The sequence below is a fragment of the Marmota flaviventris genome, chromosome 3 (genome assembly GCF_047511675.1).
Source record: "Marmota flaviventris isolate mMarFla1 chromosome 3, mMarFla1.hap1, whole genome shotgun sequence".
Lineage (NCBI taxonomy): Eukaryota > Metazoa > Chordata > Mammalia > Rodentia > Sciuridae > Marmota > Marmota flaviventris.
The window spans coordinates 90,804,189-90,829,283 of NC_092500.1; the positions used below are offsets into that span (position 1 = coordinate 90,804,189).

The window sequence follows — 25,095 nt, forward strand, 5'->3', positions numbered from 1 at the left end:
TAAAAATAGGTAATGAATTATTCCATTACAAAGTAGTTGACTATTCTGTTGTAATTTTTCCTTTGGAATGCATGGCTGATTATAGGAGGAAGAACAGAAGTGCATTTATGGCCTGAAGTAGTAACTCTTTATAACTTCCCTAACTTGAAAATTAGAAATGATTTTAGACTAAAGATCAGAATCTCATTATTTAAAGACAAAGCAAACTACAATCTTAAGAATTCTGCAATGTTTCCAACATAGTAATCAATATTCTACTTCAAGACGATATCAATATTTTGGGAGAGTTTTGCTTTAAAGTACTCTAGAAACTAATGTACATTAAACATAAAATATAATTCCTTTAAAATGCAAATTCTTAGAATCAAATACCTAATTGCACATTACTAATAAACTCAGAATGTCATTGCAGTATTCAAAATGAAACAATAAAATTCCAATTAACCACTCATAAAATTTTGATAATGTTTGTCAAAATTATTTCTGTGCTAACCTCACGGTAGGTCAAATATATGAAATGAATTTTAAAGTTAACTAAAAATTCTACATGAAGTATATTGTTTCCCCAGTATTTTCAGAGACATGTAAGGTTAAAATTCAGATTCTAGGTACAAACAGTCTTTTATAATCACCAACCACAGAAAAAAATCTAAATTAAAAAAAATTAAATTATAGCTGGGTTTGGTGGCACACGCCTGTAACCTCAGAAGCTCGGGAGGCAAAGGGAGGAGGATCACGAGTTCAAAGGCAGCCTCAGCACAAAGTGAGGCACTAAGCAACTCAGTGAGACCCTGCCTCTAAATGAAATATAAAATAGGGCTGGGGATATGGCTCAGTGGTTGAGTGTCCCTGAGTTCAATCCCTCGTATCCCCACTCCCCACCCCAAATTAAATTAAGAATGTCCATATTAGGGGCTAGGGATACAGCTCGGTGGTAGAGCACTTGCCTGGCATGCATGAGGCCCTAGGGTCATCCTCAGCACCACCAAAAAAACCACAAACAAACAACAAAGGTCCATATGCTACCATCTCCATGGGTATACGTTTATATCTTAATGTAAAAATCAATCTACTTTAATGAACTAATAAATATCGTAGTGGGGTTGTTGGGACTCCATGAACCCAGGTTTCTTTATCACTTCTTTAAATGTTTACTTAATAAATGTCTCCTAATTATTATATTTTCACCATAGAATATACTTTGGAATTATGCATGCACACCTGCGTGCTTTGCTGCCTCCTACTGGTCATTAAAATGTCACAGATGTTGGTAATTACACAAATCACAAAGGGTAAAAAAAACTAATGTGTAAATTACCTGACCACAATTTTAATAATCTGGAAATCCTTGGCTGATAATCTGAATGCTAAAGTCCTTTTGATACAAAAACTTTATATCAGTAACAATGCATAAGTATTAAAATATTATAGTAAAAAAATACCATTGTGATCAGGTGTAATAAATTGAGATATGAAGCATGCTAACAATGGGTATAAAATTATGTTACTTTTATACAAAGTCTCATGTTAAATAAGTACAACTTTTCTTTGTGGGTTTAGGAACCCACAAAGCAGATAAGATTGAAACATATAGCAACATGGGGGATAAACAGTAATGCAGGAAAAAAATGGTTGATCAAAAAATTACCAGAACAAAGTTTTGATTCTTGCTTTTTTGCTAAATACTTAGATAAGTTACACCAATTGCTTTGAGAATGCTAAGACAGTGGGGGAACAGCATAGTAAAGATAAAAAAAAATGCAGTCAAGGGAAGTTGATTCCATCCAAGAGACTGCCCTTGTATTAAAGCAGGATTATTTGGTCATTCATCAAATTTAAGAAATACTGTAAAACATACAAACGAGTCTAACTTAAGCATGTACTATATCATGAAAATGTATTCATAATGAAGGGACATACACTGCCAACCTAAAACATAGGAAAAACTATCTCTAAACCAATGTATAAATTACAGTTCAGAAAGTCTTATTAAACCAAACACCTCTGTCAGTGTTGAAGCATTCATAATGTGTGAGCTGGATTCTGTTGTACACAATGTACATTAAACTTGAACTGTCAAACCATCATATGATCATCAACACGGTTTTTTTTTTCAAGTTAGTGTGGTTAATTAATAATTATTAAGTTTAAAAGGTTTTCTGCCATCTTTGGAATCACTTTTGGGGGACTTTTGGTAGAAAATTAAGTTATTATTAAGTAAAATCATTTTTGTCCCATACACTTTCTTGTATTTGGAGACCTGTTTTTCAAAAACTACATTTCCTTCAGTAATTTCCCCCCAAAGAAATTCAAATTAAGCAAAGTGTGTTTTACTTTTAAGTGAAAGCTTAAGAAATGAATACTGTAAGCTCCTTCATCAGGTTTCTTGGCTTATTCACCAGCAGCTGCCTGTCAGACACTATGAAAACCCTGTCCCTGTGATTATGCCATGCAGAATAATGGCTTAAGGCACCATGCATCTTAACAGTGCCTGCTACTCACAAAGAAACTTTAAAGCTTTGTTCACGGACACAGGGACCTATCATTTGACTAAATATTAAACCTTTTAATCTTTTTATCAGGACTTTAATAATAAAAGAAATCTTTTCATAAGGTTGAAAAAATGAATTATTCCAAGAATTACAATTTTGCTTCTTTCTACCAATAAAAAGTACCATGACACCTTTTAAATGATAAGGTTTATTTAATAATGTAGAAGATATTTTTCAAAGATCCAAAATAGATTCTAGTTATTTCAAAAGAATATCTAATTAACAACATTTATGGAAATTGGCATCACTATGAACCCAAAGATGAGAGAATCCAGAGACTTAGCTTAAAATAATTTAAGACCACCCTTTACAAGCCACCGATGTGCACTGTAAACAGTCACAGAAAGACTTTATAAACATTAATTATATTTATCAAGGGACTTAAAATTAACATTTATACTTAACAAAAGCAAAAACCTAATTTCCAAATACTTGCTGAATCTTTTTATACCCTTTTAAACTACAGAAATAATTAATTTATTTAAGGGAAAGTGATTGTTCTTTGATGTGAGATTTAACTTGGCTAGAGATTCAGCAAATCTTCTGATTGTAATTTTTATTATTTTCTTGAAAGTGATTATTTTACCAAATAATTCCACATACCTTTCCATTTTCTTCCCCAGAACTATTTCTTGCTTCTTTTCTAATCTTTATTTAACTTATTCATTTTGTCATTTTATCCAACATTTAAGAATTAACTTTTATTTATACATTTATATATTAATCAATTCACTTATTTATAATTTTGACCAATCTGGTAAGTTAAAAATATTCTCTCTTTTGTTTTTAGTGTCCAGTTTGAGCATTGCTCACTCTTTTCTTTTTTTACAAATTGACAAAAATTGCATACATTTCTCATATACAACATGATGCTTTAAAATATGTATACAATGTTAAATTGCTAAATAAAGTAAATTAATATATATATAACCTTATGTTTTTTTTTTTTGGTAGTGAAAACACTGAAAATCTCTTTCAGCAATTTTCATACATACAAATACATTATTAAAACTATAATCATTATGTTGTATAATCGACGTGCTAAATTATGTTTCTGAAATAGCAGCTATTTTTCACAGTTCTCCCTTGGGAAAATTAGAAAAGAGAATAAAGAGTGTTAAAAAAAAAACAAACAAACAGGTCAACTATATATCATATAGAGGATATATTTGCATCATTGTAGGAAATAATAGATGAAGCCAAGTGTACCGAAGCTTTTGAGCTACACTTGTAGAAGAAAAGAGACTTCTGACAATTGTAGAAAACTGGAAGAATATTCTTACACCTCAGAAATTTCACTATTAAAATAATCTTCATTCAATTAACAAAATCCCAAAGCATCATTTAAGTCATTGTTTCCTGGTTTTCTACTGCTCAGAGTTAAAGTAACTATGCAGTTAATTTTTATGTTTAGTAGAATAATAAAGTACTTTTAAAAATTAAAATTTACTTTTTGATTTTATTTCTTTAATTTTTTTTGTGTGTGAGGGTACTGGGATTGAACCCAGGAGTGCTTTACCACTGAGCTATATCCTCAGCCCTTTTTTATTTTGAGACAGAGTCTTGCTAAGGTGCTTAGGACTAACTCTAAAATGCCCTCTTTAAAATGTAAAATTTTGGGCTGGGGATATGGCTCAAGTGGTAGCGCGCTCGCCTGTCATGCGTGCAGCCCAGGTTCGATACTCAGCACCACATATAAACAAAGATGTTGTGTCCGCCGAAAACTAAAAAATAAATATTAAAAATTCTCTCTCCCTCCCCACCCCCCCCGGCTCAGAGGAGGACATACAATCAATCAACAAGTACATGAAAAAATGCTCACCATCTCTAGCAGTCAGAGAAATGCAAATCAAAACCACCCTAAGATACCATCTTACTCCAGTTAAGATTGGCAGCCATTATGAAGTCAAACAACAGCAAGTGCTGGCGAGGATGTGGGGAAAAGGGTACACTTGTACATTGCTGGTGGGACTGCAAATTGGTGCGGCCAATTTGGAAAGCAGTATGGAGATTCCTTGGAAAGCTGGGAATGGAACCACCATTTCACCCAGCTATTCCCCTTCTCGGTCTAATCCCTAAAGACCTAAAAAGAGCATACTACAGGGACACTGCTACATCGATGTTCATAGCAGCACAATTCACAATAGCTAGACTGTGGAACCAACCTAGATGCCCTTCAATAGATGAATGGATTAAAAAAATGTGGCATTTATACACAATGGAGTATTACTCTGCACTAAAAAATGACAAAATCATGGAATTTGTAGGGAAATGGATGGCATTAGAGCAGATTATGCTAAGTGAAGCTAGCCAATCCCTAAAAAACAAATGCCAAATGTCTTCCTTGATATAAGGAGAGCAACTAAGAACAGAGCAGGGAGGAAGAGCATGAGAAGAAGATTACCATTAAACAGGGACGAGAGGTGGGAGGGAAAGGGAGAGAGAAAGGAAATTGCATGGAAATGGAAGGAGACCCTCATTGTTATACAAAATTACATATAAGAGGAAGTGAGGGGAAAGGGAGAGAAATGAATTACAGTAGATGGGGTAGAGAGAGAAGATGGGAGGGGAGGGGGGATAGTACAGGATAGGAAAGGCAACAGAATACAACAGACACTAGTATGGCAATATATAAAAACGTGGATGTGTAACCGATGTGATTCTGCAATCTGTATACGGGGTAAAAATGGGAGTTCATAACCCACTTGAATCAAATGTATGAAATATGATATGTCAAGAACTATGTAATGTTTTGAACAACTAATAATAAAAAAAATAAAATGTAAAATTTTCCCATCAAAAGGTACTTATTTTTCCTCTATTTCCTCTGGCCTGTATCAGTGGTGTTATTGTTCAGGCTACCCATCTATTATTCCTTTCAGGTTTTTCCTTAAAAATCTTTCTTTTATTTAGTCTCCCCAATGAATTCTTACACTTTTTACTTTTTTTGTATGTGTGTGTGGCACTGGGGATTGAATCAAGGGCCTTGTGAATGTGAGGCAAGCACTCTACAAACTGAGCTATATCCCCAGCCCTTCACACTTACTTTTAATTATTTTGATATACTGATGCCATTTCCAACTATATTCAAGTTCAGTCTGTATCTCTTTGGAGATACAGACTCACAGGAACCACAATTTTTTTTTTGGTGTGTGTGTGTGTGTGTGTGTACCTCTGAGGTACATCTCTAGAATTTCTTATTTTGAGACAAGGTCTTGCTCAATTGCCTAGGCAGGTCTTGAACTTGTGATCCTCCTGCCCCAGCCTTTCAAGTCACTGGGATTAAGGTGTATGCCACCATACCTGACTAGAGGAAAAAAATTAACACTTAGTCATGTGCCTTCTGATTTATTAAAGAAAGTCCAGGAATGAGTCTTGAGAATTAGAAAATAATAAAACTTAATTATCTCCATGATATTTGTCTCAAGATCTCCTTACATTGCACTAGGATAAGGAAGGAAAGTCAGATTAGCACTAGGATGTAGAAGCTCATAAGGAAGGAGAGTCATATTAGGGAAGTGGGGAAGTTAGAGACAAATCTCTATTAACTAGCCATAGTTCAGAATTCCAGGAGGAGGAGATAGTGGCAGAGGGACAAGGTGAGAATAGGGCTTAGTCTCTCTATCATCCAAAACTTGACCTTTACCTACAAGTTATAAGTCTTTCCTTGTGCTGGACCCGGAAGGATAACCCCTTGCTACCAGCAAAACAAAATGACGGCACAATGAAGAACAGAAAAAAAAAATATTTACGTCTGATCACTATGAGCAAAAGACCAAACTATAATATCTAATACTTTCAAGTAGTAGCTCAGAAACCAGTCTCCACCAACAAAACATCAAAGAAACCTGAATTCTGAGTAACAAGACACTTACCCTCTGGTTTCTTCTTCATGTCCCCTCCCTTTCTGGATTTTAATCCATTGTTCCAACTGTTGCATTGAATTTGTTCTTTGTATGACTCGATCAGCTTCTGTGTGCAAAGGCCCTGTATTTGGGTGATTTCCTCCTCTAAGATCTGCTAGGCTGACATTGACTATTTTGTTCTCTGAACTATTCACATTGACTTGTCTGTAGTGTGCAGTCTGGGCTAGGCATGATGACCCACTATCATATTCAGATGGCAAAGAATTCAACTTTACACTATTAATTTTTGTCAAAGGTCTATCTTGACCATCCTTCTGAAATCCGTATTTTTCAGCTTCTAATGCCCTTTTTTCTTCAATTTTGCCTATTTCCTTGTTTTTTTGGTTGTTTTGGGCCTCTGGTTTAATTAGCACTCTATGGTTGGGAATGTTATTGGTTTCTTTAGTTGGTATACTTTCGGATGTAATCTTGTCCACTCTGAAATTAGAGAAAAAAAAAAATCATAGTAAATCAGATGAAATAAGGCAGGTGTTATACTTGGGATTCAATCTAGGAAAAATCTGACATCACAAAAACAAGCAAATATACCCAAAAAGAGTCACAGAGGACAAGTCTGCTGAAATCCTTAAAGCTGTGGTATTAACATTCAAGCACATCACCAAAATATATAAACAGAGAGGGGAAGAAGAAATCATAAGTAAAAAGCACTAGAGGATAAAAAGTGGTGTGTGCCCCCACCATTAGAAATCTGGAAATAAAGCAAATGAGATTTCTTTTAACAGTTAAAACAACAAAATTGTAGTCAGTCACTTAAAATAAACATGGCTCCCAGCCATGATGGTTAGCTTTCCCATGAGACAAACATGAGTGCTAGTAGGAATAGCTGCAATAGGAAATCACAGCCTGATGCTATCACAGATCTAAACTGTAAGACTAGCTCTTTGTGTGCAAGAATACGTAAGCATGGTTTTAGAGCTTGTGGAGACAGACTACATTGTTTTCAGTGACCGATTCTACCAGTGGCTAGCTGTCTTTGGACAAGGTACAGAAACTTGCCTCAAATTTGTCTTTGGAAATGGGTTTAATTGCAGTACCAAGATTAGAGGGCTGTTATGAGAACCAGATGAATTAATCAGTGGCAGGCACATCCCTTAGGACCAGAAGTGTTCTTATCGAACAATTCTGGATTAGAATCTGATATTTTCTGTCTATTTGCCCAACCAAGGAAAGTGGTAATTCACAGCATGTGTCTGGGCCACTTGAGAGGTCACTACCAACCATTCCAGTTGCTATCTCTAGGCCTTTTTGATGAGAATCAGTTTTTCTGAGCGTATCATATCCATGCTCTGACAAGATCAGGTTGAGTACCTGAATTTGTATCAAGCTGCCAATATCATGCCATTCAGGGAGGACTCTCAGGAACTGGCTAAGTTTCATGTTTCTTTTCATGGGTACTCTACCACTAAGCTAATCCCCAAATTCCTTTTACATTTTGTTTTGAGAAAGGGTCTTACTATGTTGCCCAGGCTGGCCTTGAATTTGGAATTTTTCTGCCTCAGCCTCCCAAGATGCTGGGATTGCAACATAAGTCATTCTGCCTGGCCTTCCACATTTCAATACATATAATAATATTCCTAATTGAGCCTACATGTTTTTTGCTACCAAGTTTTGTGATGTGTGGAAAATATAATATACCCACATACATATGTCTACATTCCAACTATAAAGATATATAGATATAGATATCTACAGACAGTTTGGGAAACAGTGGTTAAGGACAAAATGAAAAGAAATGCAATAAGTTTTCTTGGAGTAAGTTATAGCCTACCTTCATATTTAAGTTAGATATAAACCACAGCTTCCAGATTGGAATAAATAACAGAAATAGGAAAAGTTTACTAAGATATACTAGGGACCTTCTTTCCCTTGCAGGGTAATATTATTAGAAAAACTTCCAGACAAAGCAAATTTATCCTTGCTGAATTTTGGGCAGTGGGGAATTAGCACTGAATATTAAATATCTTATTTTATTTTTTTTTAATATTGGGGATTGAAGACAGGGGTGCTTTACCACTGAGCTATATTCTCAGCTCTTTATATTTTTAAATGTTAAGACAAGTTCTCAATAAGTTTCTCAGAGCCCTGTTAAGTTGCTGAGACTGGCCTAAAACCTGTAAACCTCTTGCCTCAACCTCCTGAGTTCCTGGGATTACAGGCATGTAATACTATGTGGCTATCTTTAAAAAAATTCAAATCTCTTCATTTCTAGTCTATCTATCTAAAGTTACTCCTCTAAATTAGGACCATGTGCTTTTCCTAAAGATTTTTCATTGAGGATATCAGGTAAAAGACACAAAGATGACTTCTTTGTAAATGAAAAAGTGACTCAGAAAACTATGCTAAGATCACATAAATAATGCAAAACTCACTATCTAATGCAAAACTCATGATCTAATTTAAAAGAATAACATTTAAGCTATTACAGAAAATATAGCAAAAGTTAGTACAGCCATTATGGAAAAAGGTATGAAGGTTCCTCAAAAAACTAAAAATAGAATTGCCATCTGATCTAGAAATTCCACTACTGGGACTATATCCAAAGGAACTAAAATCAGTATTTCAAAGACACATCAACATTTTCATGTTTACTGCATGACAATAAACAATATTGTCCACAATAATCAAAATATGAAATCAATCTTGGTGTTCACTGATGAATGAATGGATAAAGAAAATGTGACATATCTATGTGTGATATATATACATGCGTATGTGTGTGTATAGGTATATACACACAAAAAATAGTATATATATATATAAATTAAGAAGTCGATATATTTAGAAATAATTTAGATATATAGACACACACACACACACACAATGGTATATAATTATTCAGCAATGAAAGACAGTAACTCTGTCATTTGCTGTGACATGGATGAACCAAATATCATTATGTGAAAAAAGATAAGCAAAGTATAGAAAGACAAAAATGTTCTCACTTACATATGAAACCTAAAATGTTTAAAGAAGTAGAGAACACAATAGTGATTATCAAAGTATGGAAAAGCATGAAGGGGAAAGGATGGAGCGAGGATGGAAATGGGTCCAGGTGTGCAGCTGGATAGGAGGAATAACTACTGTAACCCAATAGGAAAAGTATAGTTGATACTAATTAACTGAATATTTAAAAATAACTAGTAGAGAGGATTTTGAATGCTTCTAATAAAAGAAATACGTATAAGGTAACAGGTATGCCTGATATGATCATCACACACTATATACATTTTTTTAAAATTTTTTAATTTGTTTTAATTAGTTATATATGACAGTAGAATGCACTTATATACTTTGATATATCATACATAGATGGGACTATATACATGTTTTGAAATGTAACACTGTATCCCAAAAATATTTATAATCACTGTTACGTAGATCAAAAATTAAAATGTAGGTTTGGGAGTATACCTCAGTGATGCAGTGCTTGTTTATTATGTTTATTATGTAAAAGCCTCTGGGCTAGATCTTCAGAACCCAATACAAAATGAAGTTTACAAACAAAACAAAAACAACACACACACACAAATACAATAAGACATATAAAATGAAAATAATGGGCCAGGCTGGTGGTGCATGCCTGTAATCCCAGTGACTCATGAGGCTGAGGCAGGAGGATCTCAAGTTCAAAGCCAGCCTCAGAAACTTAGCAAGGCCTTAAGAAACTCGGCAAGACCCTGTCTCATAACAAAACATTAAAAAGGCTGGGGATGTGGCTCAGTGGTTAAGAGCCCCTGGGTTCAATCCCTGATATCAAATAAATAAATGTATTCAATTATCACTGACTAGAAACAAAACTTAATTGTATTATAAATCTTTTTAAAAATATAGGAATATATATAAACACTTATTTTTTAAAGTACATTTATTCAGCTTCTATTTGTGTTGTTTGAGAAACAGATTTATTTTGACTAGTTTTTAATATAGTTGAGTATTAAAAATGATTCATATCTTCAAGCAGGAAAGAGAAACCATTCTTAGATCAATTTTAATAGTACATACCTATATTATGAAGGAATCTGAGTAATGGAGTTTTAAAAGAAAGAAGGTACAATTAATTAAGAAGTGGATATATTTAGAAATAATTTAAATGCTCGATGAACTATTTTCTGGAAATATTCATCATAAAATAATCAGAATTCACTAGAAAATGTTAAATAAAATTCCTCAAATTTCTTATTATAATTTATTAAACTTCAAAATAAACATAAAATAAAAACAAATTAACTTCATGACAATAAATTCTCTCCTAAGATTTAGGATCTTTTAAAAAACACTGTCTTGAAGAATAAAAATTCTGTGTAGCTTTAAAATAACAATTAAAAATGTACTTACCGGAAATTAAAGGTAATTCTGTAAGAAGAAAGAACATTCAGTTTGAATGTTAGGATTCTAGATTCACCCCAGTACACTGATAGGTGAAAATGAGTAAAGAGGAAAGGTGAAATAAAAATGTACGTGGTATCTTAAACAAAAGTCACATTAACTTAATATAAACATGAATTAATCCTTGCTTTCTAAGGGAAAACTGATTTTATATCATGACTACTAAAATGATATGTATATGATAATGAATACTTGCAAGGTATGGAATAAAATGAAAGTGGAAATCACTGTTATTTTCCTTATAGGCCTTTACCTTTTCACAGGTTCTGTCTGTACAAGGGCAGCATCTAACATGGCTTTCATCCACAACTCCATTTCCTTTCCTGTATCAGTGCAGAAATAATATGTCCGCATGTTTGGATGGGCTGCCTGATTGAAAATAACACGATCATTTTATCATAAAAATATGGAATCCTGTAAAAGAAAAAGAAAAAAAGGTAAGTGGTTCCTTACCTAGATCATTACTATTTTATTTCAAAGAAAAGTAGACTTCTTTTGTATGTGATATAAAGTAATTTAAGAAAAACTATAAGTAGTAATGTTGAAAAAGATACTATTTTTCTCTTAATTTTTCTTTTAGTTGTGTGTTCTCTAAAAATTAAAAAAAAAAAGGAGTTAGGAAGGAAAGAATGTTACGAAATGAAGCATTTAATGCTGTCTTTTCCATGTATACATCTCTAGCAATTTTCACTACTGCAAGTCACTGCAAGAATAATGAGCAACTAGCAACAAAATTTCCCCCTGGTGTTAACAACTTGTTTAGTTCTCAAAAGCTGCTGTTACTTTGTAGAAATCTTAGCAGACATCTATACACAAACTAAAATAAAAGATTTATAAATGATTAAAAAAATGATTACTTCCTATTAATTTTTATCTTTTTTAGTTTCATAGTTAAAATTTAAATAACAGTTTCAGTTAGAAGAAACCTCATGTAACTGATACAGGTTTTTCTACTACTTCTTTTTTTTTGTTACTAGGGATTGAACAAACCCAGGGCCTCACTCATGCTAAGCAAGCACTCTACCACTAACACCTGTTTTTTTTTTTTTTTTTTTTTTAAATCATGGTTCAATCTGCATCTTTATCAGTGAAACAGAAGGAAAACAAAAGATGCTGATGAGATGCCTGTACAGGGTGTAAACACTAAACATTGATCTTAATCTCTGGTCTGACTTGCAAAGAAGGAGAGCAGAAAAAGCTGTGTTGAAGCAGGAAAGAAAGTGGAAGTCAGGAGTGAGGAAATGTTTTTAATTTCCTCCACAGTGGTACATGCTTATAACCCTAGCTATTCAGGAGGCTAAGGCAGAAAAACCACAATTTTGAAACCAGCCTGGACAACTTTGTGAGTCTCTGTCTCAAAATAAAAAATAAAAAGGGATAGAGATATAACTCCCAGTAAACCCACCCATCTCTAAAAGTCTGTGATCATTGTCCATTAGATGGCCCATTAGGCTATTTCAGCCTAGAGTGAGGGAAGCATAATAAGTATATAGTTAGTGTGCTAAATAAATGTAAAAAAAGGAAAGGAATAAATCTGGAACCACATACTTCACTCTTCTAAGATCTGATTATCTACTTCATCTACGATGCCAAATTAGTTTCTGAAAACTTTTTTTTTAAGGATACACATAAATTTAATGAACACACTATTAAAAATAATGGCATAACCAATAAATTTCACTTGATTATATAGGAAATAACCATATCAACACAGCTCAAAAGAAACAGATCAAATGCCCCATATTGTTCAAATTATTAAAACTGCCACAAAATGTCACTGAACTGTCCAAGCAGGCTTCTGAAAAAATAAAAAGTCACTGCCCATGCTAGAAGGCCACCTACTCTTGCTATCAGTCAAGTGGAAATATTTACCAGATGTCAAACTACCCAATCCAGCTTTATGTTCCATGCTTGAGTATATACAGTATTTATCTATGATGTTTCTACTTAATTTAAAAAAAATTTTTTTAGTTATACATGGACATAATATCTTTATTTTGTTTATTTATTTTTATGTGGTGCTGAGAACTGAACCCAGTACCTCACATGTGCAAGGCAAGTGCTCTGAGCCACAACCCCAACCCACTACTTACCCTTTTGATAAGTAGTAGCATCAGTGTCAACAGACTCAGTAATAAAGCAGATCATAAATTCAGAAGAAACACCATGGAAGAGAGAATTTGAGACAGCAATTATTCTTCTTGTTGTAGAAAAAATAAAATTAAATCAAATAATTACAGAAAAAATATATTAAACGTGTATTTATTTTTATTGCTATTTTAAAATTCTAATATTTTTTAAGAGTCTAAGAATCCAGGCAAACTGTCCTACAAACAGAAAAAAACTCAATAAACATCGGCTAAATTGACAAGCAACAAAAAACTTAAGCTTCTAACCAAATAACAGTATTACTATTATATAGTCCTACATGTGTATTTTATAAAGTTATTATGTTTATCCACATTTTGCTATAACATTTTGTTACAATACTTCAAAATATTTTTTTCCTCTAGTTTACCCATTGTTTCTTTTTTTTGGGGGGGAGGGGGCGGTATTGGGGATTGAACTCAGGGGCACATGACCACTGAGCCACATCCCCAGCCCTATTTTGTATTTTTATTTAGAGACAGGGTCTCACTGAGTTAGTTAGCGCCTCACTATTGCTGAGGCTGGCTTTGAACTCACAATCCTCCTGTCTCAGCCTCTGAGCCACTGGGATCACAGGCGTGCACCACTGTGCCCGGCCTTACTCACTGTTTATAAGTTTATTCTGATAAATTTTATTTAAATAAGAAGTTACTTATCCTCAGGCCTCATATTATGTTCTCAAAAGGTTATCCATATTTATCCCATCCTTCTATCTCTACTCCTCTTACCTCTATACCTAATAACATAATACATTAATTACCTAAAGTTATAAATCAATTGTGATCCTTAGTATTCTTTTAAAGTAAATAGGCCCAGCAGCTCGAGAGGCTGAGGAAGGAGGACTGCAAATTCAAAGCCAGCCTCAGCAACTTAGTCAGGTCCTAAGCAACTTAGCAAGACCCTGCCTCAAAACAAAAAATAAAAAGGGCTGGGAATGTGGCTCAGTAGTTAAGTGCCCCTGGGTTCAATTCCTGGTACCAAGGCAGGGTGGGGTGGGGGGGGAGGTAAACAAGTATTTAAAATTGAATAAATTGATAACAAGATAAACACTTTTTATTGTTAAACGATAGTATATATTATTCTTACTTGCCTCTTTTTCTTTAAAATGAAATTTCTACATTAAACCCTTTAGAGTTCTTCAAACATAAGTGACCCAAAGTGAGGGAAAAAAAGGGAGGACAAGGGGCAGGGAAAAAAAAAGAGGTTAACTTTTGGAATTTATTTTAGTCATAATCATTAAGACAAGAAATGCAGCATGGTTTTTGAAAACAAAAATTTACCTATTTAGCATTAAAGTGTTTTTTACTGAAAGTGATCCACAAACCAGCAAAATCACAGAGATGAGCAGGTAATGTCATGGGAGTGGATCTCAGGTCTGGTTGGATTTAATAATGGCAGATTTAATGTCTTAACTTCAGTTGTCTCGGGAAAATTATCAGATGAGCATTATATACTTAGACCTAAGAACATGTTTGCAATTATCCTATAAATTCATAAATACACATATATTATGCCAAAAACCAGTTGTCTTTTATAATTCTCTTACCACAAATTTATTATGAAAAAATTCCAGCATATAGTAACTTTGAAAGAATAGCATGATGATCACCAGGACATCTGTATCTATATTTATGAATTATTTAGCATTTTGATATTCTTTATCTAGAACCAATTGAAAACAGGTATGAAGGCACCTGATCTCTGAATATTTCAGCATGTTTCCTAAAGGGACTTTCTCCCATACAACTACTATAAGACCATTAATTAATATTTTAAATATTAAAAAAAACAGCATAGCTGAAATATCTTTTCCCAAATCTGTGGATCAATATCTATTTTTATAATCAATGCAAGTTTTAAACAGAATAAAACAGCACGATTATTTCCTTACCTTAAAAGCATATTTGCGATTAATGTGATCCTCAGAGGTTAGCATAGCTATCTGAAAACTAGGTAATAGTATGCTTCCCAGGATACCCTCTTCTTTCTCATCTAAGAGATAATATTGGATTAGAATGTTAAATGTTCTCATGAAGCAGAATAAGTTTTCTCAAAATTTATTTGGAACAAATCAAAAGGTTCTTATATATAATTGTATTTACGTTTAGGCAGATCTTTTTAAGGTTTTAAATGAAAACTTCAAATAGCAGAAAGATATTTATTTATTATCAACAGGTTTTCCTATTCTAAGCAAATAAAAAATTGCTTACAAAAAATGTCTCTTACACACAAAAACATTGTACACTTCTTTGGTTTATGTGGTGCTGCATTCTATAAAATCCCTTTGCATAGTATTCACTCAAAATACATTAGCATGTAAGTGATTACACAAAAACTTTAATCCTACCCACATTTATGGTAGGATTTAAATGCCCAACCATTTTAATGCCAGGTAAATATGTGGTTCGCTTGCTTACATCCTTCAGTCTTTGCTCAACTGACTCATCAATGAGGCTTTCCTTGGTTACCCTAATATAAAATGTTTTGCAAGTTCAAAGTCATCTTCAGCAACTTTACAAGGCCCTAAGCAACTCAGCGAGGCCCTCTCTCAAATAAAAAGGGGCTGGAGATATAGCTCAGTGGTAAAGCATCCCAGGGTTAAATCCCCAGTACCAAAACCAACCAACCAACCAACTAACCAACCAACCAACAAAAAGAACAAAACATTTATTTTGGCACAGCACAGATGCATGTTGTTAAATTATAGCTTGGGGCAGAGGCCTTTATAAAATTTGAAATAACTAGAACTAAAGTTAGTTAACTAGTTATAGAACTAAAAGACAAATTAATTAAGTTGTATGTTGGGCTGGTGAAATCACCAATGAGGGAAAACTATACATGGAAAATATTTTTATTATGCTTTCTGTGTGCTTTCAAAAGTTACCCTGAATTTAAGAAGGGGTTTTACTTATTTTTTCTTCATTTCTAGGATACATGGTGAAACTTCCGAAAGGGAAAAAAGATACATTAGATGGAGGTTAATTATATCTATAGTTTTTCTCAGAACAATGGAACAAAATTTTGTTTTTATTATATTGTGCTCATTCAGATGTATTTCAGTAATACAAAAAAGAATCAACAGAAGTGCATACTCAGTCCAAAGCATTAAAAAAGATCTGGAAAGTAGTCTTCAAACATGCAGAATATGTCCATTCCAAAAAATGTCATATTCTAATTTTAAATCCAGTTTTGTTTACAAATAAAGGATTTAATCAGAAACAGCTCATGAAGTCATCAAATACCTTCTTTTATGTTCCATAGTAAAATTATCTTTCCTAAAGTTGCTATATAATATGTAGAGGTAGTACAGTATGGTGATTTCCTTGCATTACAGATTGTTTCCAGTCTGGCATTAACTAGCTGTGAGATTTGGGGCATATTATTAATGCTCAGAACATTAGTTTCATCATCTATAAAACTGAGCACAAATTAGGAGTTACCTCAAAAGATTGTTATGAGGGTTAAATGAGTTAATACAAAGAATTCAGCACATATTTAAGTGTCCAATAAATATTGCCATTATTATTAAATTAAATACCAGTGTATATACAATATTCATTTCTGTCAAATGACCATCTTAAGAATTCTTTACTAGAGTCTTCAAACGCTCTTAATCATGACATTCTTGTTTAGTTCTATCCTAAATGCTGCCTCACCAGATAGAGTGCTTCAGACACTGCCAAGCAAAGAGTAGGTTCTGAGTAATGTTAAAGAGAGTGAACAAACTTGCCATAGGTCTGGCTGAGGTCCTTTAGAGACTATATAGGCAATTACTCTTTCTGCTCCATTCTTCTTCCTTGTTTTCCTTGCCATAGGTGGTGGTCCCAAGAACACTCTCCAATAATATGCCTTCTACACATTAATCACAGAATTTACTTTCCAGGGAACACAACTTTGGACAGGAGCCATAAAAATCTCAATATTTTATTGGAGTAAAGTGACATTTTAGATTCCTAATTTCAAGGTTAGCTTTAAAAATATCTGGGAATGTGAAATATATACAATTACAGCTGGGTAATTATATTATTACTAATTATCATTTCTAATCTGGGCTCTTGGCTTCTAGTTCAAGTGTTAGTGATTTTTCTAAAATGTATGTTTTATCCTGTTATTATTCTTGAGCTAAGGATAAGAGTTAAGATTCATTAGGATGGCAAACAAATACCTTATTGGGTCTTCAGATAGAACTTTAATTTTAGCAATATAAGTCCTTTGTCATTTTACAAATATGACAAGCACACATGTGCTTTGTGCACGGTAAGTTCTTTGGCCGGATCACTCTTATTTTCTGATTCCTTCCTTGTACAGGCATGGTCAATACTCACCTGAACATAAATAAGCATGTACTATGGCATTTGTTTTAGACTTTGTCAGCTAATCTGTGACTTCCATCAAGACAGGTTTAGTTTTTTCATTTTTACATCCTACCATCTAACTAGTGTCTAGTGTCTCAAAAAAAAGCTCACTACCTTCGTTTAGGGCATCATCATCTCTACATAGTAATTCCTACCAAGTCTTTTCCTTTCCCCTATTCAGTGCACTCTCCATTAACAGCTTGAGGGATCTTGTGATAATGTAAATTGTAAACATACAATTTTTATGTTTAAAAACATTTTACTTGTTTCTTTATGACTTTTATGGTAGAATTCAGACTCCAAAGAGTTCTACATGGTGTGATCTCTATTTGTCTTGTCTTATCTCCTTCCCTATTGGTAGCTCCACAACTTGGTTTGCTTTTTTTTTTTCCCTCCTCCTTCAACATTCTAAATTCAACATCCAAGATTCAACTTTCCTAATTCAGAGGCTTTGCATTGTTCTCCCCTCTCCACCCCAACTCCCAATACTCTGTTCACTTTGGCTCTTCCTTGTTATTTGGATCTCATTATCTAAACACCTGCTCAGAATATTCATCCGATGATCCTTTCCGCCATGTCCACCTTTCATATTCTGACCTTATTTACCATATCCCTCTTCCCTCTACGATGCACATTTCATGAAGAGTTTTCTCACACTGCTATTTTTTCAATACTTGGAAACAGGATCTGCAATAAATATTTGTTGATTGAACTAAGTCCCAATTTAAGTTTTGTCAAAAGACTGAATAACAGGGTAGAGGAACTTAAGTGCTGTGTCACAGTGTGGTATTGGACTTCCATCTGCTGATTTTTATTTAAAACCTAACATTTCTCTTTGGATAAAAATTTAAAAACTTTATACACTTCTTTCTAATCAGCTGAAGAGCAGAAGAGAGTTAACTGTTTTCTTTCCTTTCTACATTTTCTAAGAAAAAATTCCTATCTCGGATACTATTACAATTAATAAATACATCAAATGTAAAATGCAGGTGGTTAGCTGGGAATGGTGGCAAATACTTGTAGTCTCAGAGGCGTGGGAAGGCTGAGGTCCTAAGCTTGTGTCTAAGTAAAATATGTAAGCGTTTCTGGGTTCAATCCCTGGTAAAACAAACAAACAAATAAATAAATTGCAGGTGGTTAATAATATCCTTTTAAAATTAATAAAGCAATTTCCATATTAGGAATAAAAAAAAATAGAAACAGTAAATATTTTCCTAGTCTCATTTTAAACTCTATATTATAGTCCACAAATTTATAGAAAAAGAACAAAGTATAAATTATAAGCACAGGGATAATGCTGGAGAGACAAGTCCTAACTTTCTTTAAAAGTGGGAAAACCTTTGGGGAAATAATTATAGAGTAAGCTCGACACTTAATGTAAGATAATACCACAACTGATGCCTGATAATATGGCTACAATAAAATGAAATTTTATATTCGGTTAATTCTGACTCAGCAGTACTTTTCAACCACATTTTGCTGGGGAGTAAAATGATAAGAACAATTCTAGTAATTCCAAATTTTGTCATTGTTATTGCTGTTTTTGGGTACCAGGGATTGAACTAAGGGGCACTTGACTACTGAGCCACACCCCTAGCCCTATTTTATATTTTATTTAGAGACAGGGTTTCACTGAGTTAAAAACTTAGTGCCTCACTTTTTGCTGAGGCTGGCTTTGAACTCTTAATCCTCCTGCCTTAGCCTTCTGAGCCACTGGGATTATAGGTATGCACCACCGTGCCCAGCTTCTAGAAATTCCATATTTTGAAGGTTAATATGTGTTATATTTCTATCACAGATGACCATAAGATTTTTCCATATATCTTTTATGTAACTGAAAAATAGACTTAAAAATTGCTAATTGGTTCTAAAACTCATTCCCACAACTCATACTTCTTAAGAAAAGTAGTAAATTATTAATTATGGATTGACAATCTAATTATTTAAGAGGTGACAGTTTCCAATTAGACTTTGAAGTAGAGAAGAGGAAGACATTGTCCAGATTCATGATTTCATATTGCAGCTGAGCGGATTTCTCTGGAAAGTGGTCTGACTAGGTATGCCTTTCACTGACAGATACTAGTTTGGTAATATTTAAGGGACCCATGTCACACAAGAAGAGAGAATTCCCAGGACTGTTATGGTACACGCCTATAGTCCCAGCTACTCAGGATGCTGAGGTAAGAGAATTACTTGAGCCCAGAAGTTTGAGGCCTGCCTGGGGATCATTGTAAGATCCAGTTCATTTAAACACACACACACACACACACACACACACAAATAAAATAATTCATCCTTACAGGAGAATGAAAATTCTTATTCCATAACTAAAGTAATACCTCTATATATTGCCAACATTGATGGTCTGGTATGGGTCAGGGAGAAGGCTATCATTAGTTTTTTTTTTTTTTTAAATAAGGCTCAAAATAAATATATTTCACTGTAATTTATGATTTTCATTTGAGATTACACCAGAGTAGTTCCTCGAACTCGGCAATTATTTGCTGAGAAGCAGAACTAGGTGTTTAATGGAACTATAACTAAATCTGACAAAATTGACATGTGAAAAAACTTCATTAAAGTAAGGATTTTATCTATTAGACAATGAATTAAAGGATAGTATAGTAAAGGTTTATAAAAGACAAATCAGATTATAGGAATTGGACCAAAATTCATACTAATCTGTCTGAAGTACCACATTGCCTTCTGTCATATCCCAGTAACTAAGAATCTCAGGTCAATGAAGAAGGGTTTTCTTCATATAATATGTGCTAATAAAAATAGCAAAAGTGGTAATGTTTTTTTCTAAGAAAGTTCTACTACTTATATATTATAATGACAAAAGAATACACTATGACAGTTTATGACAAACTTACCTCTGTAATAAAACAGGCAAAGGTCAGAAAGCACAAACCAGCGTTTCTTCCACAGCTTCATGCCAGTACTGTCCTAAAATTAAATCAATGTATTTATTTTCATTTCAGTCAATTAAAACTCACTTTTGGTGATTTCGTTTAAAATAAGCTTTTAAAACAAGATGTCTCTGTTATGTGTGTAATATAACCAAATTAAAAGGCCAATCAAAATTATAGGATACTAAGTTTCAGTTAGACAGGAGAAATAAGTTCCGGCATTTTACTGCACAATAGTAGTGACTACAGACAACAATAATGTACTATATATTTCAAAAAATCTATAACAGAAATTTGAATGTTTTCATCATAGAGAAATGATAAAATATTTGATGAGATAGATATACTTCCCTGATTTGAACACTATACAATGTTTACATGTATGGAAACATCACATGGCACCCCATAGATGTATAAATTTTTATGGGTTAATTAAAATAATCTAGAAGTCCTTTACTAGGGACTTATATTAAGATATTTCTAAGTAGACTGGTCTTTGAAAGTAATACTGCCATGTACAAAAACTACACAGAAGCAATTTGACTTGGTTTTATATTTGTAAGCAATTTAAAACTCTTCTGAACACACAATTCTGCTATGATGAGAATAATGTAGCCATGCATCAGTGTGTGGATTCTGCTAAGCCAGATTTAATAAATATATTAATCTTCAACAAGAGGCAAAATATGTGAATTGAAATTGTTGCAAAGGTAACCTGATTTAAAATGAGTGTAAATAAAGAAAACAATATGCAAAAACACTTCATAAACATTTTTATTGTTATGTGTACAGTTTGGATTTTGCTCACCCTGCAGAAATGAGTAACTATTTGGCATTTATTTCTACATAATTCAGTTCATAAAAATATCAGTCTCAAGCAAAATTATAATTTTTAAAAAATAAAACTACTTTCCTTAGGCAATAAAATTCAATTGCAAGAAAAAATTAAACAGATACCCCCAAAAGGCAGAGGCCAGTTTGAATGCACATCAATATTTCTTAGTTTATCTGTAATTGTGACAATCATCTAATGATAACTTTAGAACAACAGACATTAAAAACCCTTGGATATAAAAGATTTTTTCTTAAAATTAACAGATATCAAGGAAGAAACCAAAAATAAAGGTAATTAAATGGTACGTGTTATTTTTTATTCCTTAATTATATTCTTTCTTTAGTACAGATAAAAGGCCCTGCAAAAAAATTTTTTTAAAGCATACATATACCACAAACTAAACACTTATGACTACGGAGGTGAAGACAGGAGGATCGCAAGTTGGAGGCCAGCCTCAGCAACTTAGCAGGACACTGCCTCAAAATAAAAAAAGACTGGAGATGTAATTCAGCGGTAAAGCATTCCTGGGTTCCATTTCCAGGACCCAAAACAAAACAAAAACAAAATTACAAAAGCACCCAAACCAAAGAGAAAAAACTTATGTTAGAGCCAACTAGTTGGTAACACTTCTGCAATACTACATTAACTAAGGGATAAGGGAACTAGAAGAAGAATTATTTTAAGGAGTCCTATTATCCACTATTAGTACAAATACTGTCCTGATCTACTTGAACATATTTTGAACAATGACTAGTTAAAAAACACAAACACTACATACAAAATATTTTTTTTTATATACTAAAGTCTTTTGGTGAAAATCTTTTGGTTTAGGTAAGCTTAAATGACAGATAGTTAAAATATAACAATGATTTTTAAATGAAAAATAAAAATTTGGCTGGGTATGGTGGCATACGCAGCAGCTTGGGATGCTGGGCAGGAGGATTGCAAGTTCAAAACCAGCCTCAGCAACTTAACGAGGCCCTGAGACCCTTAGCAAGAGCCTGCCTCAAAATTAAAAAATTAAGAAGGGCTGGGGATATTGGGTTCAATACCTAGTGTAAAAAAAAAAAAAAAAAAAAAAGCCACCCAAGCATATGCCCTGTCAACTTAGTGAGAATTTGCAAAATTAATTTACTTGAATGGTGGGGAATTCTCTGAATTTTAAGATTATCCTCTTTCAATACATTAGCTAAACTCAACTTTCAGATGAAATACACTATAATGAATATTCACAAAAAATTCATTATGAGTTTTAATGAATAAAAATTAGCTCAGCTGAAAGTAATTAGCAATATTTAACAAAATAGATTAACACCACCAATAAACTAATTCAAAAATATTTTTATTTTTAATAAACTCAGTAATTGTATATTTTTATGGGATAGTATAACATTTTAATACATGTATACAAATGTGTTAATGAACTGGGACGACTGGCATAACATTTGTTACCTCAGATTATGTATCATTCAATGAACTAATGTTTAATTTGCTTTGTCATGTAGAATAAGAGAACAAAGGCAAAAGCCTTGAATGTTGAACACATTCTCTCAATTATCTGGCAACCTACTCATCTGAAATCTAGCTGAAATCTGAAAGTAAATAACATCCTCAAAGTAATAAAAATGATGGCAAAGTCCAAGGGGATAATATCCTTACATGCTTATGAATCCCCATACTAATAACAACTTTCCAAAAAATCTTAGTTATCAAGCTTCCTATATAGTACAATATAAATCCCAACTTATAAAGCTCTCTGAAAGTGAACTCTGAGCAAATAGCCAAACAAGAAAAAGGAAAAACCAAACAGCCCAAAAACTTATAAGGAAGAGAGAATAGTCTTAAAATACAGAAGCCAAAACCCAGAAAAAGTCAGAAATATCCAAATTATTTTCAGATTCCTCTATGAAGAATGGCAAGAATGCACTGGGGTTGTGGATCAGTGATAGAGCGCTTGCCTAGCACGTGCGAGGCCCTGGGTTCAATCCTTAGCACCACATAAAAACAAATAAAAATAAAAGATGATATTGTGTCCAACTAAAAAATAAATATATAAAAAAAAGAATGGCAGGGAAGTATAGAGTTGTGCATTTATCTAATGATTTTTAATATGAATAGAAAAGCCAAATGTTTAAAAATTATTTCTGCCTGGAAAATTTACAAAAATATATAGAATGCTTCACAAATTCATATGTCATGCTTCTGCAGAGGCCAGGCTCATCTTCCCTCTAATTCCAATTTCAGTATATAAGATGTTGAAGTAAGCACTGCATGGAGAATTTTAGCATGGGATTCCTAACATACAGCACCTATTTAATTTTAAACCTAGAAATATCTATAGCCAACATATACAAACAGTCTTTATTGTAACATCCATTCCTTTTTCTGTCTTTATTTTTCCCCTGACACTCTTAGGGGTAATAAAAGTCAAGGGGTATGGGAGACTATTGTACATTACTTTTTCTAGTTTATATATTTTCATGTAATTGTCTTGGCAACATTCAGCTCAAAAGATCTCTTTGATTCTATCCTTTAATATCAAATGGGAGAAAAAAATACCTGTTTATAAAGCCAACCTCGTCTGACCACAGGTGCGTTAGGATTTCTTTTAATTGAATTTGACCTCTTTCCAAAATTATGAACTTTCTTTGAAGCCCGTGATGTCTAAACAGAAAAAAAAAAAGAGAAAATGCAGTAATAATGCTTAGATATTTGAACTTATTTTTTATCTTCACTATTTTAATCTTGTATTTTTTAGAAGTGTAAGAGTTCAATACAAAGAATCCTCCTACCCTCAGGATATTACAAAAGGATCATAGGTTTTACACTATTGCCTTTAACATATATACTATTCTTAAAGTGCAGTATTTTGTTTTATCTACTTTATAAAATGAATAGTGAGTAAAAAATATTAACAAATGTATAAGAATAAGTCAAATGATAAAACATTTTGCTTTATATCTGCATTTAATAGTGTTTTGATGAATGAAGGCTAACAGCATTATTTGTACACAACAGTATTTTTTCTAAACTGCTTTCAAATAGATAATGCTTACAGTATAAAATTCAAATAGTACAAAAATATAAAACAGGACCAGTCTACTTCTTACCCTTGAGGTCTAGCATCCAGCCAACCCTCCTGACAACCTAGTGAGGTAACCAATATTACTACGGGAATGTGCATTCCTATCAATCTAAAATAATTGTTCTTATAGTTATGGAATATCTTTATCTTTTTCAAATGACTATACACATAGTATCCATTTCACTTGAGACTCACTACATAAAGAAAAAGAAAAATGTCTATTTTACTACACTTTTGCCAATATGCTATGCTTTAAAACTTTTTGACTTCTGCAAATCCAATTGCTGAAAAATGGTCTTTTTTTGTTATAATTAGCTTTTTTCTTATCACTGAGACTGAGAATCTTTTCCACGTACTAAAGAGTAAATTCCATTTTCTTCTTTTAGAATTGATTTTACAGTATTTGCCCACATTTAAATGGCATCATAACCCTTTTTCTTATTAATCCAAGGCAGTTCTTTAATTATCAAGTAATTATTCTTTGTTATATGAATTACAGATATTCTGCATACATGAAAATAATGTGGTTGACTTTCTCATTATTTCATATTTTTACTTTTGGTTTTACATCATATTTCAAAAGTCCATCTGCATTCTGAGTTTAGCTTTCTTCTGTTATTTAGTGAGAATTAGAAATTACTTACATTATTTGAAAATTTTATTTACTTGTAATATCCTACAAAACTTTATTTTAAACAACTTAGCAGACATTAAAAAAAAAAAAAACTATTGTCTACTGCCCATTCCCTTACAATAAACATAATTTTAAATTATAACTATTTTTCTACTATGTTTCCTAAATCTAGGCATTCATGTAGTCAGAAAATTTTTGATTTCTAGGTTATTGTATTAATCTTCCCTTTCAATCTTAAATTGAGCCAGGTGTGGCGGTAAAC

The 25,095-nt window shown here is 33.0% G+C and overlaps 1 protein-coding gene and 1 non-coding gene across 8 annotated transcripts in view; both read right to left on the bottom strand.

The window, feature by feature from the left end:
- Plekha5 (pleckstrin homology domain containing A5) overlaps positions 1-25,095 on the bottom strand; it is a 234,955-nt gene that overhangs the window by 68,317 nt on the left and 141,543 nt on the right. For 6 of the 7 annotated variants that reach the window (XM_071610114.1, XM_071610109.1, XM_071610106.1 and 3 more), the window contains exons 6-10: positions 23,674-23,778; positions 20,244-20,316; positions 14,904-15,004; positions 11,118-11,233; positions 6,428-6,895 (exon numbers count right to left, since the gene is read on the bottom strand). In XM_071610114.1, coding sequence (XP_071466215.1) covers positions 6,428-6,895; positions 11,118-11,233; positions 14,904-15,004; positions 20,244-20,316; positions 23,674-23,778 — 863 coding nt within the window. Of the gene's footprint in view, positions 1-6,427; positions 6,896-11,117; positions 11,234-12,957; positions 13,035-14,903; positions 15,005-20,243; positions 20,317-23,673; positions 23,779-25,095 lie in introns of those variants that run through there. The other variant, XM_071610111.1, reaches the window with a different exon arrangement.
- On the bottom strand, positions 23,278-23,382 carry LOC114108386 (U6 spliceosomal RNA). Its single transcript, XR_003585466.2, has one exon. It is a non-coding gene; the product is annotated as a U6 spliceosomal RNA (small nuclear RNA).